The following is a 23,966-nucleotide window of genomic DNA, read 5'->3' as shown; positions in this document are numbered from 1 at the left end:
CGCAGGCATTAGCAGGCAGCTACCAAGCAGCCACAGGTCACCACATGCAGAAGCAAGGAGCAGGCCACAGAGCCAGACAAGGCAGCCGTAGGGAGCCATACATACTCTAACTTCCGATAAATTACTCGATCCGAGGTGCTTCATGTATTTTTTTCTGTGAAATAAAAGATGCGCAAAAACTTTTTCCTTTAAATTCTATTCTGGCAACCGAAACCTTCTCCCACATTCAATGCGACACGCGACAACGATACTAATTCCAAAACGGAAAAGCGAAGGGTCAGTCAGAAGCAGCGAAGACATTCGATCAATAAGCCTTCTGACAACGGATTATAAGATTCTAGGAAAAATTATATCAAAACGCCTGGAAGTTGCATTCCATTACATAGTTGGAAATAATCAGGCGTATGGTTTTAAAAATAGGCTGATATTCACTAAACTGCATACAACGAGGATTATAGCGGAAACGGCAGAAGCGATGGGACGTCCTATGGCTGTCCTACAACTAGATGTAAAAAAAGCGTTTTATAAAGTGTATCGCTCCTTTTTATTTTCAATATTAGAGCACTGCGGTACCAGAGAATTTCTGCTCAATTGCTTTTAAAATATGTTACAGGGACATAAGCACACGGATACTAATCAATGGACGCAAGTCACGCTTTATTCCCGTGAAGTCGTTGGTCCGCCAAGGATGCCTAATGTCGCCCACACTCTTTGCTATATATCTAGAACCGATGTGTAAGGCAATCTTCAATTACCGCATCAAAAAGGGTGCAAGCTTGGTGAAATGTCAGCACGGCTGCTAGCTTACGCGGATGAGATTACCCTCATTGGCCATGCTCAGGAAGATATAATGCGGGCGGTAGAACTTTTAAGGCAATTTAGGGACGTTTCTGGAGTTGAAACGAACCCAAAAAAGTCTGTTGGAGCCTGGCTGGTGTTGCGGGCATCCAAGCCAGAACATTTCTTGGGCATCGTGTGGTCCACCCTAATCTCCAACTATCTTGGGGTTGTTCTGGGTACAGAGCAGCTAAGGACCGTACTGGAAGACATTCACCAGAGCAGACTGAGGGCCGAAATCCCAGAATGGCAGGCCGGATACGTGCCCCTACCGAACAAAGCGTTTATTAGCAATGCAGTATTTTTTGTGCACTGTCTGGTATTCGGCGAAAGCTGTTCCGTGTAGGCAAATCGATGTGCAAAAAGTTCATCGGTTTTGTGCATCGTTTGTGTGGGGCCTGGGTTTGTTTGAGCTTTCAAGATTTTGTTTTAGTAATACATTCGTGAATACTGTGTGAGAGCTTGAGAAATATAACAAACAAAATCAACGGAGTTATATACGGTGCTAAAGCGCATATGGTCTCAGCATATTTACCAAATATAACAAAAATATATATCAAATAAAGTATTTCCTATGTATCAGTAGTAAGACCTGCCGGACATGAGTTGATATCGTTTTATTCATTTAGACAAATAAAAAAACGGTCTACTTGCAATGGCAATCTTGAATTCAATTTGAAAGTGGACAAATTTTAGACGTGATTAAATCTTCGACAATCACGCATATGTACTGGAACAAATTTATGAATGACATAGGAATTATAACCGGATTTCTACACTATATCCGCCGACAACCTTTTGTGGATTTTCGGAAGTGAAAAGCGCACGTGCACAGCTTCGAACGGCGTTAAAAATATGCAAGCGGACGTGCGTCTAATGTTGAAACTAAATGATCACATAAAGTTCTTCGCAAGTAACAAGCAATTGTACATATAATAATAAAATAAATAGCGAAAGCAAATACCTTTTTTATATACAGGTATTGCCTAATACATTCATTACAACACAAAGATTGGCAACAAGTAAAATTAACGTTGTTAGTAGAAAATTTTCTATACATCATTTATTGGTCCCTGTATAAGGCTGCAATGTTTCTCGCGCTTTTCATTGACTTCTGCGTAAGCCGTTATACCATAGATCATTCATTTTATGATATCCAAATTATTCAAAATAGGGTTTTGAGAGCCCATTTAAAATGTTCTGGAAAATTATTTTTAAACCCGATTACAAAAGTTAAATACAATGATCAATGGATGTGACCCAGTTTATAAGATATTTGAAGCTTCATGGGCCCTGGGCCCATTATGGTTTCACATATAAAATAGCCAAATAAACATCTATATATAAAATCTGTATACTTGAAATGCGTGGACGGCACTGATTTTGGACCGCAGCAGGAGGAATTCAATCCTAACGCTCCTTTTTGTCAAAACTGTATAGCGGAAGTAAAGACGTGTTTTGTTAATAAATATAGTTTAAACCTTATCTTTATTTTTATCCTTAAAACTGTCGTGCGGAAAGCCACGGGATAAATGACAAAATACTGAACATCCTGAAATGTTTACCTTCCTAGGGCTTCGATACATCTCTAACGATAAATTCCCAGAATTCTTATGATTCTGCTAAAAATTGCTCAAAAAGTTATGACCGCAACATTGCAAAAAGCAAATCCAGACTATCAAGGTTAGCAACTATCTTGAAATTTGCAAGCATTGCGAAAATATTTGAGACTGCACGTATGAGCGGTTCGAAGCCCTAGTATTAATTTTATGCTTTCCCGAAAACGATAGGTTTCGTTAATAATTGAGCAGTTATAGCATACAATTAACGGGCTGTCATTGGCTCACATTTAATACCTTGTAGAATTATTAATATTTTAAACAGACGTACTCAAGCGAGCGTCGGGTTTTCATTTTTTCTCCAAAATTAAACTCTACTACAATGTTGAAATACAACTGTCCTGGGCACAAAATGGAATCGTAAATTTTGGTGATGGTCAGCGTAATTTTACATTACCAGGGAAAACGCGCGTATGTCGTGTATGCGCTAACTCTCTCGTACTGTGTTCAGTGTAATCAGTGTACACATACTGAGTTTCCGTATGCTATAAAGAACTAAATTTTCAAAAGTACTATATTATTATTATCTTTTTTTTTTACTTCGCGATTTAAAGGACAGTTATAACTTCTCTCCCTGGCAACAACATCATGGCACCCCGAAAGCAGCACTTCGAAAAATTTAAGAAATATAAAGCCCGCAGAAATAAATTCGTTAACAGCTTTTAAGGTCGAAAAATCCTTTACGACAAAATATTCGAAATCGGGCATTCAGACTTGTTGAATATTCAGACACGTGGAATATTGGGGCCTGGTTGGGTTTTCTGTCCGGTTGGATTTTCCAACCTGTTGGACCCTCGGGCTTCGTTGGACCTTCCGTCTCGTTGGAAATTCAAACTCGTTCAACATTCAGGCTCAATCGCATCTTTCGTTCTGATAGAGGTTTCGGCTTGCCTCTTACAAAATCTATTGGATATTTCGGGTCACTGAGTTATCCAATCTCGTTGTTCATTCTGACTACAAGCGCTCCAAGCCTTTCAAGGCTCTATCGTGACATCCTTCTATCGAGAATAAAAAGTACCTTTCCATTCTTCGAAAAACACGAGCTCATCAAACCATAACACTCAAACGTTCTCACAGAGTTACACTTCGCCTGTTACTCGGGGTACTTCACACAGAATACCGAAGGGGCGTTGAAGCAAAAACGAATGCGTGTAGCCCATTAAAAGAAGGCGCCTTCCGTGTGCCATCATTTGCGTCTAACGGATTGTGAAAGGCGTTTTGGGCATGCGCAGCAGCTCTTCCGAAGTATCAGACACCGTACTTGCGTCCACAACCTAGTGACTGGACATTTTCGGCTCGGATGTTAAGCGCTGGAAAGGTGTAGAGCTGTGCATGATCCGGTAAGCTGAGTCCCTCAACTTCCATGCTAGCACGTTTTTGCTGCCAAAACTTAAGAATGGCCCTCTAACAATATTCGAGCTTCTACGTTCTTTTTATGTTATTACCCCATTGGTGGGTCGGGTTACTAGGGGAACGAGTAGTAGCCGCGAAATATTAGCGCACCAAATTTTAATTACATCAGTTAACAACAGCGCAACGTCTGGTGACGCCAAGCTGTGTTCGAAACGCTCAGCTTCAGTGCACATTGTTGACGTTTTTGGGAGAACGACTTTGTGATTGCAGCCAGCGTTGGCAGGAGTAGTCAGAATTTCTTTTATACGGGCATAATAAAGTATATCACACCGTGAATGCGTCGCTATTCTTTAAAAAGAAAGTTGTTTTTATTTAGCGAGAAAGGTTAAAAAAGTATGGAAAATCATGTTTCAAATGTGCAGATATAATAGCCGAAAACACATATTCGAGACGCCCGCCTCCCAGCAACAAAACCAACAAAACCGTTTTTTTTTTTTGTATTTATCTTTGGAGCCGTTTTTGCTCGAGCGCTTTATTGGGGAATCGGATTTGTCGGATCAACGGGCTCACTGAGATTCCTGATTCTGCGATTTTAATTCGCTACTCTTGTCGTGTCGTGTTTTGTGCTTACCGGTCAGCTGGGTGTCCTCGTGTTTTTCTGCGTGCTTTTTTTTCGCATGTCAGTGCGCTCGATTGGACGTGTCCGTGCGTGCTACTGATGCTACCCCGTGAAGCTTCGTAGGACTAACGAGCCGGTAAGTGCTTGTCCGGAATGCCGGCAAAGAGCCTGCAGTTGGAGGACGTGCCAAAGGTAGAGTTAATTAGAAGTCAGGACGACTTCATGTATGACCTCTGTATGATCATGGGCTAGTTGTACGGGCCGGCAGGCGTTCTCGCTCAGAACGACAAATGCAAAGTATTGCTTTATCGAAACGAAAGCCGGCGGCGAAAAGACCGATCCCACCAATCCTTTTGTTGCATGCGCGAGCCTGAGCGAACAATCTTGGGCGGCGCCATACCTTGTTTCGTTTTGTCTTTTTAGACTTAGGCTAGGTGGCGCAAGTTACCGCCCATTACAAAAGGTAGAGTCAGTAACATCCATCCATCCATCTATTTAGACATACGAGGATTTGCAGCAGTGGGGTGCTCGTAGATCCGCGAGCCTGCGCACGCTCTCACCTCGCTGCAAAGCACTCCGAAAACGCGTCTAAGTTAGTTTGTTAATTTAAAACTTTTTTTTTTTGTGCAGCAGCTTTGGGGGATAATGCGTCAGAAATATTGTGTAAAGGACACCCGGAAACGCTTTTGACACTAGTCTGTAAGAAAGAGGGGTGCTCCACTATGTGTTTTCTCTCTGTGAACACAAGCATGTTGTCAAACTTTTTTTTTTTTTTCCAAGCTTCGGTTTTTAGAGCTTTGAGCATGCGACTTGCTTGGGTTTACAGCCGTTTGTTGTCTTCAGCTGTTAGTAAATTGATAAGTTGAGTAGTAAGGATGCAATATTGTAAGAATGATGTTCGGAGTTTTTTTTACCATTTTTGGGGCGTTATGTTGAAGCGGAGGTCTGTGCGAAGGAGCCTGCGCGCGTGTGGAAGTGTCATTGAAACTTCGATTTGGGCTATGGTCCATGATAGGTATAAGGTTTAAAAGCGCAAACAGACAGGGACAAGGCCTTGTCCCTGTCGTTTGTGTTATTTTCTATTGTCCCTATCTGTTTGCGCTTTTAAACCTATACCTACCAGTGTGAAAGTGGTTTGTTTTAAACGCGCCTCAAAAGGAACCCATTACCGTCACTCAATTTTGTGTAACGCATGGATCGTTTACCGAGACCAATGAAGCTTGGTAGTATGAGCTCTTGAAATGTAGAACTGAAAATGGTTTGTTGACAAACTTGCGTCAGCAGCATGAAGAGAGATTGTCACCATTTGGCTCAACTTGTTTCTGTCAAGTTGAGTCTTATTTTTCGTTAATATTTTAAATTTCGGGCACATTCCCTACCAAAAAAAACGGTTTAAAAATAAACCGGTTTGAGTCCGAAATTTTAATCCGTCATATGGGCCCCTAAGCAAACCGGATTTCTAGAAACCGTAAATGGACCGGAAATTCCCAGTCCGGAAACCCAACCGTAATTGGTCGAAGTGGAAGCTGAACCGTATCTGGCCAATCCGTAGAGCTTCACCGGAGTGGGTCTAACCGTATATTAAACCGTATCAGGCAACACCTGAATATAATGGAAGTAGTTTAATAGAGTGACACACCTACTGTTTCACCTTCCGATGTACTGCAGCTGATGCTACAAGCCATCCCTTACAAAAATGTCATATCTAGACTTATAATGAAAATACAGATATGGATATATAAGGAATGGGGCAGATATGACCACATATGCATAATCAGGCCGTATATGGATAGATATAGCCATATCTGCCCAATTCCTTATATACCATATATACTGCTTTATATGATCCCGTGTTTGGGCCTGGCAAATAGGGTACCCACCTCATATAAAGCAATTTTCATGTGATGCTCCTTCTAGCATCACATTAAAATTATTGCCATGGGGCAGGTACCATACTTTCAGGTCCAGACATGGGATCATATAATGCATTTCTATGAATATCCACAGACTATACATTTTACTACTATCCCACACTGCCAAACGTGTGTTTACGTAGATACATCGGCAGAAGAGGCCACTGACCAATCTTTAGTGGCCTGGTTCGAAATTTGTAATTCCTACAAATATGTATGCTACAAAAATTAAATGCAGGCGATAGCTAGTTAGCAAACATTGTAACATATCATTCGACGTCTGAAAGTCACAGCCCTTTGGCGGGATTGGTTGTCGAGGGAGCAGACAGATATGGTTTGCAAAAAAAGTTTTATACCGTACATAATAGCGCCAAAATTTCAAACAAGCACTTCGCCGTTCAAGAAAAAATAATAGTAATATCACACGAACCATTAAAATAAACTAAATATGTAATAGCACACAGACTCCTATTAAAATAAAACAAAAGGAAGGCAAAAATTAAGCTGTAAACTATACGAAAGTTCCAAAGTCGTTGATCCTTACTCACAGGGTAAAGTTCTGATTCAACTCTCCGGTCGAGCACAGCAGTTTTGACATGGGCTTGCTTGCTAGTCTCATCGTTGAAGTCCTTCCTTGCACCGTCCGATGTTCAAAGTCCCCCAGTCGCTCCTCGCTGGCCTTGTTTTTCCGTTCGGTCCCGAAATCATCCCTTGTGACCAACACGTCGCACACACACACACGCACAGACACCATTGTTCGCCGGAAGCAATACAAGATGAAAAATTCATTACTGCTCCTTGAACACGACGAGGTCACCACCGTTTCCCGGACTGGAAAATGACGAGGGCATCATATTTTTAACCAAAACTTAATAAAAGAAAAATAACGAACACATAAGTAAAAGAAACCCGGAATAAATCATAAGAAAAAAATGAAATAACGAACACACAAATAAAAAGAGTAAAAACAAAAAGGACTTACACAGAAAGCCACATTTGTTCAATTAAAAATGACGTTTAAGCATGATAAAAAATATTCCTGCTGCACTAACCATAACCAATATGGTGTGTAAACTATGCGACTTTGAGCAATGCAGGAATATTTGTGATCATAACCAAATGTCATTGCGAACTCAAAACGTGTGGCTGCCTGCCTAGGTCCTTCATATTACTATTTTTCTGAATTCTGAGTTCATTATTGTGGCTGCTCAGGACCAGGCCGAACTTGGTGGTGCTTTTGCATTCCGACTTTATTTCGGAGAGCTTTGTACCCATAGAGAGAAGCACTAGCTTCTCTACATAATCCGACCCCTTCTCCAGTTCTCCTTGGAAATACCCTCCGTGTATGCTGTAATTGGAAGAAAAAAAAACAATAATCAGCAGATATACACATTATTAGCTACATTGTTTTGTAATAATTTTTCTAAATAGGCCCCTGGCTTAGGACAACACAAGACCTTTTTTTGGGCGATGTAAAGTTTTGACACAAACAATTTGTTCCGCATTTTGCAGAACATACCCTGTAAAACCTTAAAGTACACCATTACGATTTCGGCATACTTTACATCACCATTGTGCTTCTTATGTGCATGACATTTAAAAGCCAAATCCACAAACACTTCTCAATAATTGATGCGTAGTAAGCAGTGTGCTTTATGTGGGGCCTTTAAGTGCAAAGCATCCAAAGTGCGCGTCCGTCTGCATTTGCACAGTATACAGAAAAGGGGAGAATGCGGGCAGACTGCTGTTTTCACTCCTTGCAGCATATAGCTCAAGGATTCTCTAATTTTGCTTATACAGGGCATTTCACCGCACAGAACGTACAAACAGAAGCTTGGAGATCGCAAACGCAGTCTCAAAAAACGATTACATCGCATTTTTTTTTTGCACCATAAAACGTTTTTTAATCATAATCATAACATCAATGGGAGTACAAAAGATTGCATTAAAGTTCCCAATTGGGTCTGTTTTATACCGCACAGCCACTGTCTATACAGAAATCAACTAGCTCTACAGATACCGCTCAGCACACCACTGCTAGGCTGAATCAGATAAGTGTCACACTTGCCGAGCTTGAAGCACAGTCGTGATCTATACAAAGGTGAACAAGCAATCGTCGACTGCTCAGTACTGGGAGCATCATCCAGCAGCTGACTTGCTCTCCTTTTCAAATGCCTTGCGAACCAAGTGTGGTAAGTCGTCGGATAAGGAGAGAACGTCACCACACACGGAACTGAGCCGTTGATACTCGCCTGTTTACCTTCATATGGATCAAGTCTCTGTCTGGCCGAAGTAGCCAGTGTGTGTGCAGCACAAACGGCTGTATTGAAATCTCAAAAGGATGAAAGTTCAGAACAGGCTTGGTAAGGTTTCACATTGCAAGTATGCCCATGCAAATTTCACTTTCTAGAACATAAAAATGCATTTCAAATTGTCACCCAAGACAAGCTGCTCTTACACAGCTGTATATATAAGGCAGCTTACCCATCAACACCTTTTGCACACTGCCATGGACTGAACCTCGGCTTGGTCGATGCTAGCTTCTGCTCGGCGAGGGCTGCACTGAGTAGAAAGGTGAAAAATGTGCCGTAGATTATGTGAAACAAACAAACAAAAGCAATCCTAGCATGCACAATTCGCTGGAGGCACTGACAAATACAAATCAGAGGTTGGGTCAATTATGTTAACGCAATATACTTCAAACGTGTAAAATGAGTGCTGGCAAAATATTTGCTGCCTTCAATCTAGATAAGGTTGCAAATGTACATGCCAAATAACAAATAACTTAAAAGCTGAAATATATTTCGATGGAACTACAAAAAGCCGAGGGCTAGCTCTGGAAATATGGTGCTGTCTAGTACACCATAGATGTGTAGAATCGGACCACAGCGTCCCCCTTACAAAGACTGAAGCAAAACAAGTATAGAGTCTGCAGTGTCACTACAACAGAAACAATGGTATTGTGATCTCGCGGAGATAAAAGTTCGGAACAAGTGTGACAGGCTTTGGCATGACAAATATGCCAATGGCATTATTCATTTTTGTATATTCTACGGTGACAGTGCAGGGAAACAATCACACAACAGATACTCAGAAAGACAAGCACACGCGCTAAACTTATAGCTCTTGTGTATTCGACTATAGTCGGTTACAGGTTAAGAACGTAGCGGCAAATGCCCCTTAAAGGGAATCCTATATCCCTCCGCCACCTCCGCATCCAATAGCGTCCCATCGTTTCCGTGACGTCGCGGCCAACGTGCGAGGAGGGTCTTGCCTTTCTGTACATATTTGCTCTATCTTTCGACTTCGGCTTAGCATTGTGGAAGCCACGAGAGGGAGATTAGAGTTTTCCCCCACCGACGGAAACAAATACGACTTTCGGGGATTAGCTTTCCCCCCGATGGATACAAAGGCTGCTTTCAGGGGCTCGGTTCCCTCCCCGATGAATACAAAGGTCGCTTTCTTAAAAAGTGGGATCGGAGACAAGTTGGAATCCATTGAAGCGGAACAAGGAGCGTTTTCAGCGAACTCTTCTTTCGACTGCGGAGAAATTTGAAACGGGCGCATCACGCTTGTGGGAGGAGCTTCTCCTATTTCTTGACTTGTAACCGACTATACTTCAATCTTCTCTTCAACGTCTGGATAGACTTTCCAGAACGTGATGAGCAGAAGAAACAGCACAAAATACAAGGAAAAAAGCGAAAGACAAGACAAAAGAAGAAAGAAAACCCTTACACATCACCATTCTCTCTACCGCTATTGTTTAGGTAGAAATTGAAGCTCTTTGGTCGACAACGCTATAGAAGGACTACTTACACACTTGTCCTTCAGATGCTCTATTCTTTGCGCTTTCATTATTTCTCTTGTCAATTGGTCTCAAATCATATCTATTATGAAACAATTTTCAAAATGTGCTATGCAACCACAATCTTGACAGCAGACTCCCAAATGCTCAGCGATGACTCGGTGGTTATTACAAAAATGTTTCCTTAAACGATCATTCAAACACCTGCCAGTCTGGCCTACATACGTCTTACCACACTACTTATGTAGACCAGACTGGCAGGTGTTTAAATGATCGTTTAAAGGAGCATTTTTATAACACCCACCGAGTCGCCGTTGGACATTTGGGAACCCACTGTCCGGAGTGTGGTTGTGTAGCACATTTTGAAAATTGTTCCGTAATAGTTAAGAGTCGAGACCCATTGCCAAGAGAAATAATGGAAGCGCAAAGAATAGAGCATCTGAAGAACAAGTGTGTAAGTAGTCCTTCTATTGTGTTGTCGACCAAAAAGCTCCAATTTCTATCTTAAGGATAGTAGTGAGGGAGAGGGATGACTTGTAAGATCTTCCTATTTTTGTTTTTCCTCAGTTTCTTTTTTTTCTGTTCTTTGCTCCTTTCCTTGTGTGCTATTCTCCTTATCACAGTCTGAAAAGTCAATCTAGACGTTGAAGAGAAGAACGAAGCAGTCGAATACACGAGAGTTGTAAGTTCAGCGCGTGTGCTTGTCTTCCTGAGTATCTGGTGTGCGAATGTTTTTCTGCGCTGTCACCATAAAATATGGTTCATCAACTCGCCCAATCATCCATTCTATCATTTCTGCAACATTAAAATGACTCTGAAAGTGCGAGCACCAACAGGGTGTATTCACGCAAGTCTTGCAAGTGTTGAGTTGTAGGTACAGTGCTCTGGTTGTGTCCATGTGCGATATATGACCAAATACCACAAGGAGTAACACTGCAAACTTCTCCGAAAACCAATGGGCGCGGCGGCGAGCGGTAAAAGTGGTGGTGTTCACCACTCTCGCCGTTTGTTTGTGTTTGTGTGTTGCTACTAACAAGCGCACCAATGGGAAGGCTTCAGCCATTATTGGGAACACTAAATAAACAAATACAAAATACAGATACAACACAGCAATACTGGATGCAATTAGTGACGCACTTCTGTTGGGGTTCTGTGGATATTTTTACAGCGTGTGGTTGGTGAGCCATTTCAAAGTTGCGATGAGTTGCTCGCTGTAGGTGAGCAATTTAGCCAGTGCAGTATGACTGCTAGCCTGGAATCTACAACCTGCACCACGCAGTAGTGATACGCATGCCAGTACGATGCTTTCTAGATCGAAATGGGTAGGGGTTCGAGCTGAACCCAGGATCCCAGGGTTCTGCAGCGCAAGCTTTCGTTCCACGTGCTCCAAATGGTGTGCGCTTGCCCAGTCGGCCACCGACCCCCAACGCAAGGCAACGCAATGCACTTCTGTTGTAAACTCAGCATTCCGCTTACGAATGAAATGCGCAGTTTCCCTAAAGGCTTTCATTCCACGTGAGTGGCAACAGAATTGCTAAAGGCCAGCCCATAAATGCAGTCTGTGTCAAAAACAATCCTAGCAGCAATAAGTTCCTATTATATTGCTAACCTTACCATGAACAGCCTTGGCAGTCTTTCATGAAGCCACGACTTCAGCAGGGGAGACTGTCATTTTGTGTCGTCTGATTTCACTCACATCAGGATGGCGAAAGTGAATGCCAACATCTAATTGGGAAAGGCTGCAGTAAGTACAAAGATGAAAACACAGATTAGAATATATGATAAAAAATATCATGGACCAACTTGAAAAAGTGCACAAAAAAACAAGGACAAAAATACAGAAACACGTAGGACGCAGACTGGTGTACATTCGCAACTCGATTGATATTACACAAAAGAAAATAAGAGGATGAGAGAAATCAGAAAGGCTTTACTCGGAGAATGCGAGCTTCAGGAACCGGGATGTGAGGCAAAGATGTCAGGTAGATTGTTTTACAGACACTCTAGAACTAGCAACAGCCTTTCCATGTAGTAAAGTGGTGAGTTCATTCTGATTGAACATCTTGAAAAATAGTACCCAAAAAACAAGGAATAAAGGCTAGGAATACATACACTACATACGAGTGCAGACTCCCAACACACATACATTAGAAAAGAAAATAAAAGAATGCGTTAGGAGCTTTAACAAAAGTTCTAACAGGTCCAAGTGGGCCGTGCTAATTCACCCATATGCATAATACTGTAAAAACAATTTCCTCGGCAGCTCAGGTAACCGACGGATGTGCGCACACCATTGGTTGCCCCATACTACGAATAAGAAAGGCCTAAAATAATGATATTCTATGATTTTATAGTATCTGCTAATTATTGACGTTTTTCCTAAGGATGACATACACGAGTAGCGTAAGCAGTGCATAGGTATGTGACAATCCATCGTAGATTTTAGAGAGAGATTAAGCTCTCTTTATGTACTAGCCATCTATCTGTTACCTTCACTAACATAAAAAATTATGTTTTCTTTTTTTCTTTTTAGTCGGCTCTTGCTAATAGGTAAATCAACGCGTTCCACTTGGGCCTGTGCTCGAGCCCTTCCGCATTTATATTTCTCCCTTCTCTGATTTATGCGAGTTCAGTTTGCGCTTGCATGAGGTATATGTGTTACTTTCCCTGCCTCCTTGATTTTTTTGCGAACTATTTTTTAAGATGTTCCATTAGTACCAGCTCACCACCTTACTACAATCATGCAACAACTAAAAACAATTACAACTTGCACCATTCGCTAAAGGCAATACCAAACGAAAAAACAGGGATTTGGTGAGGTATGTCTAACACTATATACTTATACTGAAAAAAATATAGATACCAAAAAACGGCGAAACACTACCTTAATTCAGGACATGCTTGTAAATTTCTTTAGAAGCTTGTAATTAATACTTGATAGCCTCTAAAAACAGCAGTAGGAAAAGAATAAATGCTTCACCATTTAAAGCAGCCTGAGTGTTTCTGGAGCTGTGAAATTCTCTGCACGTACGTTGGATCATACAAAACACGTGTACAGCAAATGATATTTGGAGCTCGACATTTCGCGAGGAATAAGTGCCGGCGTCAAACATTATTTCGCGGGCACAACTTTTTGCGATCGGAAGTGGTATGCTATGCATTAATAACCATGGGGTGAATTCATTGCGGCACCAATTTTTGGCAATTCTTTTCTGATTACGAATCGCCAAAAATGAAATCGTTTGGAGACGACTGGGCGGTGGAAGCTACGGGCTTGCTCGATCAATCAATCGCTGCTTTTTGTCGGGTCCAGCTCTCCGCATGCAATGGCATCGGCGATGGAGGGGCACCGCACCGCGCTGCCAGACATTCTAGTTTACCAGTAAACAATACGGCAGAGGGAGGCCTTTGGGGAGGCAATCCTCCCCCATCCGCTTTGACCCCCACCCCCGCACCCCCCGTCTCCCAAAGAGTTCCGCCGCTACTGATGAACCTTGAGCGAGTACAGTCTCTGCATCGGGGAAAAAAGAAGAAAAACAGCCTCGCATAACACCATTCGCGCACAATTAATAATACTGGTAAAAGCAAGCGATCTACAGACAATAACAAGCTTTCTGAACGCAGGAAATAAGCTAGCCTAACGAACAAAGAAACAAACTTACTTCGGTTCCCGTGCCATGATCTTGGCTGTTGAGCCGATTTGACGAAGTTCCGCTTCTTACAGTCGCTTCCGTCTTTTTCGGACACGTTTGAAACTAAGGCAAACTCCACGCATCACGACTAATCGGAAAATTTAACCGTTATCCGGTCGTGAACGCAGGCATTCAAACGCACACGGCCGATACGGCCAGCAAACCGTGCGAAACATAGGCTGTTGATTCGATAAGATTGTTTTCGTATCTTCAAAACGTTTCAAATAAAAGGATAAGCAAACCGCATTATAAAACTCATAAAAGACACAGCAATAATAAATTATTCCAGACGTCATTATTGCCATAATATTATGAATAAGTCCTGAACACGTAGCAAAATATTAAATACGAAACTAAGTGTACAACGGATCGAACCGAATTCAACAGGCATGTTGAATTCATTGAAAACCCACTGGATTAACCTGGCGACTTTAGCCTAGTACAATAAAAAAAAAAGCGACTTTAGCCTAGTTTGCTAACGCGCTCTCTTGCTGAGCGTGCGGACGTTGGTTCGAATCCGGGACACTGTCTTTCTTTCTTTATTTTTTTTGTTTTAGTTTTTATTATTTTAAATATTTTTTTTTACCTTTTGTATTAGTTTTTATTACTTTAAATAGTTTTTTATCGCCTACTTGTGTTAGTTTTTATTATTTCTATTATTTTTTTTTCTCGCCTTTTTGTGTTAGTTTTTATTTAAAGTATTTTTTTCTCACCTTCTTGTATTAGTTTTTATATTTTTAAATATTTTTTTCTCACCTTTCTGTATTAGATTTTATTATTTTAAATATTTTCTATGTTTTTGCAGTCGTCGGCACCGTTTTTTAGGGTAATAATCACGGAGAAGGTGAAAACAAAAAGTGCGAGCCTAAGTTCGAATCGTTGCAAAGCAGAAACCGTGGCCCTCTTGTTTTGCCGGGATAATTCATAACCGTAGGCTAACAGTACGTCCTTTCAAAGAAGAAAGAAATGTAATAATAATGAGAATATTGCGAGCGAAATGGGAAAATGTGTAAGTGGTAAAACTGCCACAGTAATGCAGCTGGAGTTTGTCTGAAAGCGGCCATCTTCACCCACTGTCGAATCAAAAATACCGTCATTTTAAGGCAGTAATTTAGCTGAGCTCATAGCGCGCTACGTATTAAGCACATCTCTTAATATTCTGACTTCCGGAAAGTAGTATTTAATTTGTTCTGGTAGATCAGTGCTATCCCCCGCGTGCCGCCAGGTTTTATTTATATATATACAGGTTGCGCTCCGCAGTTTTACTTTTTTATTAGGCCTAGACACGTTTTTATTCCTGAGATTCAAGTGCAGCACGCATAATTAAACTAGCTTTCAGAAATGGCATCGTTCAACGTTGTAACAATTATTTTTCGTAGCGTCAAGGGGTCACATTCACAAACCCGGCAGTGTGAACATCCACAACGCAGTGGTGTTTCTCGCTTTTTTGCGTTAAAAAAGAAGTTTTTATATTCGCGTTCCTCTGGAACGGTATGTCGTATAACATAAGTTATCAAAGCGACAGATATCGTTTGGCTATGGGAACATTCGAAATATTTCTGTTAGATAATCGTAACTACCACAGAAAGCAGTTGATTCCTGTCTGAAATAGCATATTTTCGCACTCAATTTCGTAGCGTCAGAAGCAATAAACACATCTCTTACTTTTCTAGTCTCTGGAAAGTAATGTTTATTATTGTTTTTGTAACTCAAAGCGCGTGCTCAATCATGCCACGTTTTTTTTCTTCATTTTTAGGCTCCGTTATACCGTTTTTATTTTTTATCAGGGAAAAAACACCTGCGTATACCACCGGACCTTAAGTATAGTACATCAAATTAAACTAGCTTCCTGAAAAAAGTAATGTTCGGCGTTGTAAAATTTATTTTTCGCGGCGTAGGCGGTCATATTCTCAAATCCTCTGCAGCTAATTTTCTTCACCGTATTGTTTTTTCTTGCGTTTTCGCGATAAAACACGTCAGCCTTGCCATGCTGGGATAAAATACCCTAGCGTCGGCAGTCATTTAGGAAGGATTGATCAACGCAAACATTTCCACTCGCTATCCATGAATTGCCACAGTTTGTCAGAATCTCAATGACTTGACTTCATAGTGAAAAAGGCGAAAAAATAAAACGATGCCGGTCAGTAAACGGATCTTCTATGACGGGGCTCGCCAGCTTGAACACCAAAGCGCCGATGCTGGCCAGTCACTGAACTTCCATGTAAATACTGGCCATCAAAGGATATATTAGCTTTCACTTCACAAAATAATTTTAATTTTTGTGATTGTTTTCTGTTCAGATAAATTCTGGATCACGGTTAATATGAAACATACACTTAACGCCAATGTCAAACCTGTCACATTGTTTTTTCTTTCTGTGTTGTCTCGAAATCGTCACTAGCTACGTTTCAGACTAAATGAGTACCAGGTTTTCTTTTCCGCCAGCTCTGCATGACAGTCAATTTACCTCGTTTCTTCATACTGGCTACTGCGTGTCAGGAACATTGGTGGTTTTGATAGAACCGAATTGGATGGACATCTAAGAATTCTAACTTATTAGTTATAACACTGAAGGCGACACGTACTGAAACATGTAGCGATGTAGGAGTGTGTGATAGATTTAGAAATATACTTTTTTATTATAAGCACGACTACTGATTCCAACCAAGTATCCTTAATCCTAAAGTTAAATTGAACGGAAATTGTATTACCAGGTGCACCACTCGCTGAAAGTAACTCTGTCAAATTGCCACAATATTTCAAGATCCGTCCTCCAAGTCATACCTGAGAAAAAAATTGTTTTTTTATTTTTCGGCTAATATTGGTTAAAACCAGTTACCGGTAAATACTTTACGGTTACGCCTACGGTTACGGTTTTTTTTTTTTTAATTTCAAGTAACAATTTCGTTAATGTTACGGTTACTGAAAATTTTCATTAGTTAAATGGTTTTCGGTTTCGGTTACGGTTTAAATCTCTGCTTTGCGTACCTATATTGATAAAAGCCCCTGAAATTGCCTGCATGTGCACCATAATAGAATGTTCAACATGCAGGCATAAACAAGGAGACCGCAGGAAAGCTGTCAAAGATACTGAAATGACACTTTCCGATTGTGTGTACATCTAGCTGTGGCATCGAATTAGTTCTTGTTTTTGTTTGTTTTTATGTGGAGAAAATTATATAAAAAAGGTTATTTGACAGTTATCAAGCAATTATTTAAGAAATAATTAAAAAAAAAAAACGTAGTTTAAGCATAATAATGAACAAGTATTGCAGAGTGCTTAAAAATGCTAGATGGAATCAGATGGCGATGACTTGCACAAAAATCGCCGTGATGTCGCCTTTTTGGCGCCGCATATCAGCTGGCTGTCTTCTGCGGTCTGAGCTTTGATCGACGCAGCAGCCCGTACGTACGGTATCGGGATGAATTGTTTGCAACTTGATATTTCAACCATACGCTTGAAAGTCTTCGGCATCAGGCGGCTGATCCGATTTTCTTTGGAACAAGATATGGCAAAGTATGGTTTGTGCAAAGCGGATATTTTCAGTCTAGACTTTGTCCAATTTGTTTTTTAACCGAATTTGACAAGGAATGGTTTGTTCGAACCGCATATTGTGTGTCTGGAATTCCTTCAATTGTACTTTGAACCGGACTCCAAAAATCACGGTTTGTTCGAACCAATTAGGAAAATCACGGTTTTTGTGAACCGGAATTTGACTGTCTGGAATTCCTCCAATTTGACTTTGAAGCAGATTGGGAAAATCACGGTTTGTGCGAACTGGAATCTGTCTGTCCGGAATTCCTCCAATTTGACTTTGAACCGGATTAGGAAATTCACGATTAGAGCGAACCAGAATTTGCCTGTCCGGAATTCCTCCAATTGGACTTTGAACCGGATTACGAAAATCACGGTATGAGCGAATCGGAATTCGCCTCTCCGGAATTCCTCCAATTTGACTTTGAACCGGATTTGAAAATTCACGGTTTGTGCGAACCGGAAGCCGCCTCTCCGGTGTGGCTCCGGTTTGATCTTAGTCCGGATTTCACTTTCCGGACTGATTTCAAACCGTTATTTTTGCTAGGGTTACCGCGGTAGTTATTACGTAACTAAAGCTTATAAAACGCCATGTGTTTGGAGGATGTTTGTTAGCCTTACAAGCGACCCCCCCCCCCCACCCAAAAAAAAATAATAGTTTGCCATTTTTTGTGTGTGTTTTTTTTTTGTGTACACATGTTTATCTCGCTGAGCTGCGTGCGCTCGGCTAGCGAAAAAAAGGCTGTATAAACAAGTTCGAAATATACAAGCAAGTCATTCCACTGGACATAGAGCAGTTAACAAAATGAAAAAGTTTACAATTCTCTGTAAAGGCCCGTTCACACACATGCGTCCGTAGCGACTGCAACGACTGGAACAACCGAAACGACTGTTGCAAGGGTCTGCAACCGTCAGTTGCCATAGCAACGGAGGTACGCACGCACGTGTCGTTCACGACGCAAGGAGTTGGAGCGAGCCCAACTTTACCCGCTACGTTGGAAACAACCGAAACAACCGCAACGACAGACCAATCACAGGTCGAGGAGAACTGGTCGTGCGGGTTGCATGCCGGTCGTGCCTGTCGTGGGCCGGCTCCTTCTATCTGCAAACATGACGTCGGTGGTGGTCGTCGACGTGGACAGCGTGGTGAAAGCTCATCGTTCCGCGTAGAAGCGCTATCCCTGAGTGTGAATTTTCGTTTTGTGTCGCTATGATAACCCAGCACGTACTAGAAGGGAAGATCCACCTATGCGTGCGGCGATGTCGTGGCGGCACTCTCAAGACAGCAGAAACGCCCGTGCCGTCGTGTTTGTTTACTTCGACTACAGTGGTGCTTTCTAAGCATTTGTGTCCTCGAACATCGCCAGGATTTCTTATTTGGCGCATTTCACGCGTGTGCTAAAGTTCAAAATATTTCTGGCGCGTACCGTATAGAGGATGCGAATTTTCACGAGTTTTCATCACCGGAGAAAATTGATTATTTTATTAATCCTGAACGCTCGCAACGTCTATCTAATCATGAAATCATATTTCTACGTTGCTATGTCGCTGCTAAGATTACATCGTCTTTTATAATCGTAGAAAAGGCGTGTGACGAGATTTGTACTATTAGCAAAGTCGTGTATTAGAGTCGTGATCGTCCATGACGGCGTACTGCATCTTTGTCTTTTCTTTTTTTCATCCACTGTACCCTGCAAGCATATCATGAAAAAAAAAGGAATAAGAATAATAAACCTTTAGGCTATAAAAAAAGTGGCTCTATATTCTGTTATGGCATTGAGTGGCAGTGCGTCCCCTTTTTACAGGCACCGCTGAAACAGCTGACGGCGACGTAGAAGCGGTCGCCGTGCTGAAGACCCGCTGCGCTTGTTGCAGTGGTTGCAGGTGTGTGTACGCGCGGCGCAGAGCGGTCGTTTCGGTCGCTCCGGTTGCAACGGACGCAGTCGTAGATAACGCGCTCGTTGCAGATGTCTGAACCAGCCTTAATGCCGAATTAGAGCGCAGCTCTTGAGGAGGAGGAAGGGAGGGTACAGAAGAAGCGATATGCCCTGCCCCCCCCCCTCCGTACCGTCCCCTCCTCCTCTCCTGCTCCCCTCCCATTTAGCGAAAATTTTCCGCTAAATTTAGCGGAGAAATTGAGCGAAAATGATTTTTCAAAATTTCGTGGGGAAATTTTTCCGCTACATTTAGCGGAAACATTTTCCCATAATGCAACGCTCGGTTACGCCCGCTTGTATTATTTCTTTAATGCAACGCGCGGAGTTACGCCAATGGCCACGGCGACGCCGCTCAGGCCGTAAACGGGCGCCTAAGAGCTGCGTTTTTAAAGAAGGAATATTTTGCTCAATGAACGTATTTATTAGAAGACATAACTCAAAGTAATTCTATTTATTTTTTTAGTGTAAACCCAAGTGGATTTTATGGAAAGCACCGAGAAGGAGGGAGGAGGGTGTGATTGAACTTCTGATAAATCGAAGAGGTCTCTGGATAAACCTAGGGTTTGAACACGACTGCATGGAGCAGCGACTAGGCTGAAATGCGTTCATATTACTACAACAAAAAAAAACAAAAAAACATGTTTATTGAATATATTTTCGCACTATGCATTCAGAAAAGTGAACTTGGTCTCGTCTGTAGGCTAAACTGATGAGTGGAATCTCGTTATTTGAAACTTGCAGGTAATTCGAACTAACGTGTGCATTCCGTCAAAGTCCTGTGTATTTAGCGAGATAAATCTTAAAAATTTGCAACGGTTAATTCGAACAAGATTGTTGCTGGCATACACAGCTGCCGACAGTTTTAGTATTTTGTGGGGACAGGGGAAAAAAGTAAACAAAACTACTAATCAATGCACAATTCGAAGCCACTATATATTATCAATGCACAATTCGAAGCCACTCTATGGACTAAATGCGTGGCATTTAGTCCATAGAGTAATCTACACAAGGGAAAGAGTGGCCACTCAAGCCGTTTCGCGGCCCAGCGTTTAGTTTTCTCACCGACCGCTAAGTGGTGCCAGTGTGCCAAAGAATGAAAATATTTCGTGAGGTTTGTTATAAATAAATACTCAAGTTTTAATTTTATTATATTTAAAATTGTTGCAAGCATCATAAACGGTGAAATAGTTTTTGTTTACTACGTTAAGAAGATCACGTGATGTACAGGCCAGTTCCGGTTCCTGCAGTTGCTCTGAGAAAGCGGCTGGAGTGGCTGGAGCGGGACGGACGGACGGACGGACGCGTGCGTGGACGGCGTGACCGCATGGTGCATGACACCTGTCAACGCGTTTTGTGTTGAGCACATGTGAGCACAGCGAGCAGAATGTGAGCACAACGTGGATATTGTCTGCGCCTAACAGGTTTCTTCAGAAGGTAAGACGTTTTCTCGTTTCTTTGCTATTGCTTAGTCGCGAGCAAAACACAGCGTGCGCAGACAAGGGCAAGAGAAAAAAGCGAACTGTATCGTGTCCGTTTGTTTTACCCGTTATTTGCATGCTCAGAGGTCCAACAGACGCTGCGAAATAAACCTCAGACAGCAGCCGGCTTTTCCCGTGTGTGTTATTATTGTTACATGGGCTGCGCTATCGTACCAAGAGCTACGAATATTTGTGTTTATATCTTTCATTTTTTTTTCTTTCTCAGATGCCCTCCGGTTGCTACTACTGTAGCTACTGCTGTGTCGCATCGTGTAAAAACAACGGTAAAACGCACAAGAAACCCGGTACAAAGTTTTTCCGAATCGCACGTGACGCAAGGTAGGTTGGCGTGAGCTCCTTCTTGTCAATAGTTCCTTGGAACCATTTGCATACTTGAGCATATAAAAAAATCCCAATAATTTATTATTCTTCACAATATAATTAATTACTACAATGCGATTTTAAATCAAGCGCTAAAGTTGACTGGATGCCTTAACTGTAATGTGGGGATTTGGGCTAAGCGATCTCAGGTCAGTTATACTAATTTTAGTACTGCATTACCACTTTGTCTTTGAAGATAAAAACTGACAAATTAAACTTATAAGACAAAATTGTTAAGGAAAAGAAGCAGCCCTTGATTTGTCTCATACATAGCTTGAATGTATCGTCTTTAATGTGGCTCTAAATTGGGGTTATAAAGGTGCTGCTTCATGGTGGGGTGAATTTTCGTGCTTTTTTTAATGTGGCTCTAAATTTGAGTTATAAAAGCGCTGCTTCATGGTGGGGTGAATATTGCTCTCTACTGATAATGTCTTTTCCTAAAGAAATGTGAATGTGCACCTGCTGTTAACTAGCTATAAAATGACCTGTTGTTGGGCGAGTTGGTGAACGTTAGAAATCATGTTTTTTGTGCGAAAGGACAAACACAAGGGTGGACAACAAGCACAAGCGCGCTTGTGCTTGTTGTACTCTCTTGTGTTCGCCCTCTCGCGCAAAAACCATGATTTCTTAGTTGACCTACTTCTGCACTACTCTAGAGCAGGAACCCATATTTGTCTGTGTGCATTGAAACATCCAAAGCAAACCTGCCAAATAAAAATATGTCCCCATCGCTTGCAAGCGGAGCCAAAATGTCGAAGAGAGGGTTGCAGATTGGCATCTGACATTTTGTTCCAAAGTGTACATTTAACACATTGAAAAACAATATATATTACAGGTCAAAATCTTGGCTCGACTATGCCAAGAGGTATGATCTTCTTGGAAAGTCTGCTTCGCAACACTATGCCACCTATCGCGTCTGCAGTGATCACTTCACTGCAAAAGATTTTATGGACCCAGGGCAAACAACCCTAGTGCGATCAGATGTGCCTACTGTTCGTCCTCCCATAAACTGGGCATCTGCAATAGGTGATTGTAATAATGTGTTTCCCTCATATACACAAAGGTATAAGTAACTTCTCTATGTAGGCAAATAAGCCCATTCTTCCAGGTCCCACTCAGGCAACCAGCTCATCTGGCCCTTCACTCCAGTGCAGCTCCGTCGCAGCGAGCCGTTCTGTGCTTGCTAACAGGTTATCTCGTCATGGTGCACCTTTCCAGACCAGGCAGAGCCCGACAGACTGCAGAATTCACCACTTCCATGTAGCTCCGCAGTAATGCACTCTGCAGCACTCGGTAATATAGAGTTATTTTAAAGCACCAGCCTGTGCCTAATATGCGCACTCTTCCAGACCCAAGTCAGGCAACCAGCTCTTCTGGTCTTTTCGCTGGCCACTGTGGTCCAGGTCAACACTGTAAGTGTCCCATTTTGCTTTCGCCACTTTTTAAAACATATTTGTGTGAACCTCTATAGCCAGTGGATAATACAATCTGTCCTAGAAGGATCAGTTTAAAGAATTCTAGGTCTCTTTATAAGCTATAGTCTTTGCTTCATGTGTGTGGCATACCGATCTAACCATTTTTATTACTAATGACTGGGGAGGTGTGGGAAACTGGAACACAGATATCAAGAGGAGGTTTCAAGAGAATTCTTCATGGCTGTTTTGCGTTTTTCATGCTATTTCAGCCTTTCGAACTTGCAAGGTTATCAAGGATTTTGCGTGAAGACATTTAGTACCGAACATTTTACATGACTAGTAAAAGAATAACGTAATTGGTGGTCAGAAGTTTCACTGGCTTTGTCAGTGCTTAAATGGTAAAGCACAAGAAGAAAATTCAAGCTTCACTCCACACCTTACCTGGTATGCTACTGGTTAGTGGTGCTTGTACTGGTTAAATCGTATCGCACTTATTGCAACTGTTTTCAATCTCACTGACTTGTTGCCATTTTTATAGCTGGTCCAAACCATCCTGCACCTGTTTTCCGCAAGCTCACGAAAAGGCCCGAGGACGTTATCAAGCGACTCCAGGCGAGAATTTCCAGCTACAGAAAGGCGATAGCCAGACTGCGGAAACAGCAGCTGAAGACGCCTCAGACAGCTTCTCAAGCTCTGGAAATAATTCGGCCTCATGTTTCTGAAGAGGTATTTCACCTCATATCATCGCATGTAAAGAATAGGTCGAAGGGCAAGGGGAAGCGATTTTTACTGTGGCTGAAGAAATTTGCGCTCCATCTAAATTTGCATGGACCGCGGGCATACCGATTTGTGTCTTCAGTGTTCACGCTACCATCTCGGCGTTCACTACGAAGGTGGCTAGCCAATGTCAAAATGACGCCAGGTATCATTCCAGGCATCATGTCATCGATTGTCAAAAACAAAGTCATGGAATGAACGCGACCGCATTTGTACCTTAGTTTTTGACGAGATGATGTTGAAAAAGAACTTGTCATACGATGTGGCGCAGGATGTTGTCCTCGGATTTGCAGATGATGGTGTTCAGCGAACTTCCAGTATTGATGACAGAGCCCAGGTTTTCCTCCTCTCTGGAGTTTCTCGGAGGTGGGTGCAACCTGTAGCATATACTATTGGGCATACGTCAACACCATCCTGTGTAACTCGTAACCTGCTTATGCCACTGATTGAGGAGCTGAAGGACATTGGCATTACAATCAAAGCAGTGGTCTGTGACCAGGGTGTCTCCAACGTAAGTTTGGCGCACCAACTTGGAGTGTCTGTTGAGCAGCCATTCTTCAAAGTAAAAAATGCAAGTGTCTATTTTATTTTTGATGTCCCGCACC

The 23,966-nt window shown here is 41.9% G+C and overlaps 1 protein-coding gene across 1 annotated transcript; it reads left to right on the top strand.

The window, feature by feature from the left end:
* The first annotated feature begins 21,887 nt into the window (after positions 1–21,887).
* On the top strand, positions 21,888–23,655 carry LOC115311959. Its single transcript, XM_040223518.3, has 4 exons — positions 21,888–22,195; positions 22,278–22,462; positions 22,519–22,581; positions 23,123–23,655. Exons 2-4 carry the CDS (start codon positions 22,444–22,446, stop codon positions 23,557–23,559), a joined length of 519 nt encoding a protein of 172 aa, XP_040079452.1. The 5' UTR covers positions 21,888–22,195; positions 22,278–22,443; the 3' UTR covers positions 23,560–23,655.
* Positions 23,656–23,966: the final 311 nt, after the last annotated feature.

The sequence above is a fragment of the Ixodes scapularis genome, unplaced genomic scaffold (genome assembly GCF_016920785.2).
Source record: "Ixodes scapularis isolate PalLabHiFi unplaced genomic scaffold, ASM1692078v2 PGA_scaffold10__122_contigs__length_95168666, whole genome shotgun sequence".
Taxonomy (NCBI): Eukaryota; Metazoa; Arthropoda; class Arachnida; order Ixodida; family Ixodidae; genus Ixodes; species Ixodes scapularis.
Note: the sequence above shows the minus strand (reverse complement) of the source record. Positions and strands in the feature narration are given on the sequence as shown.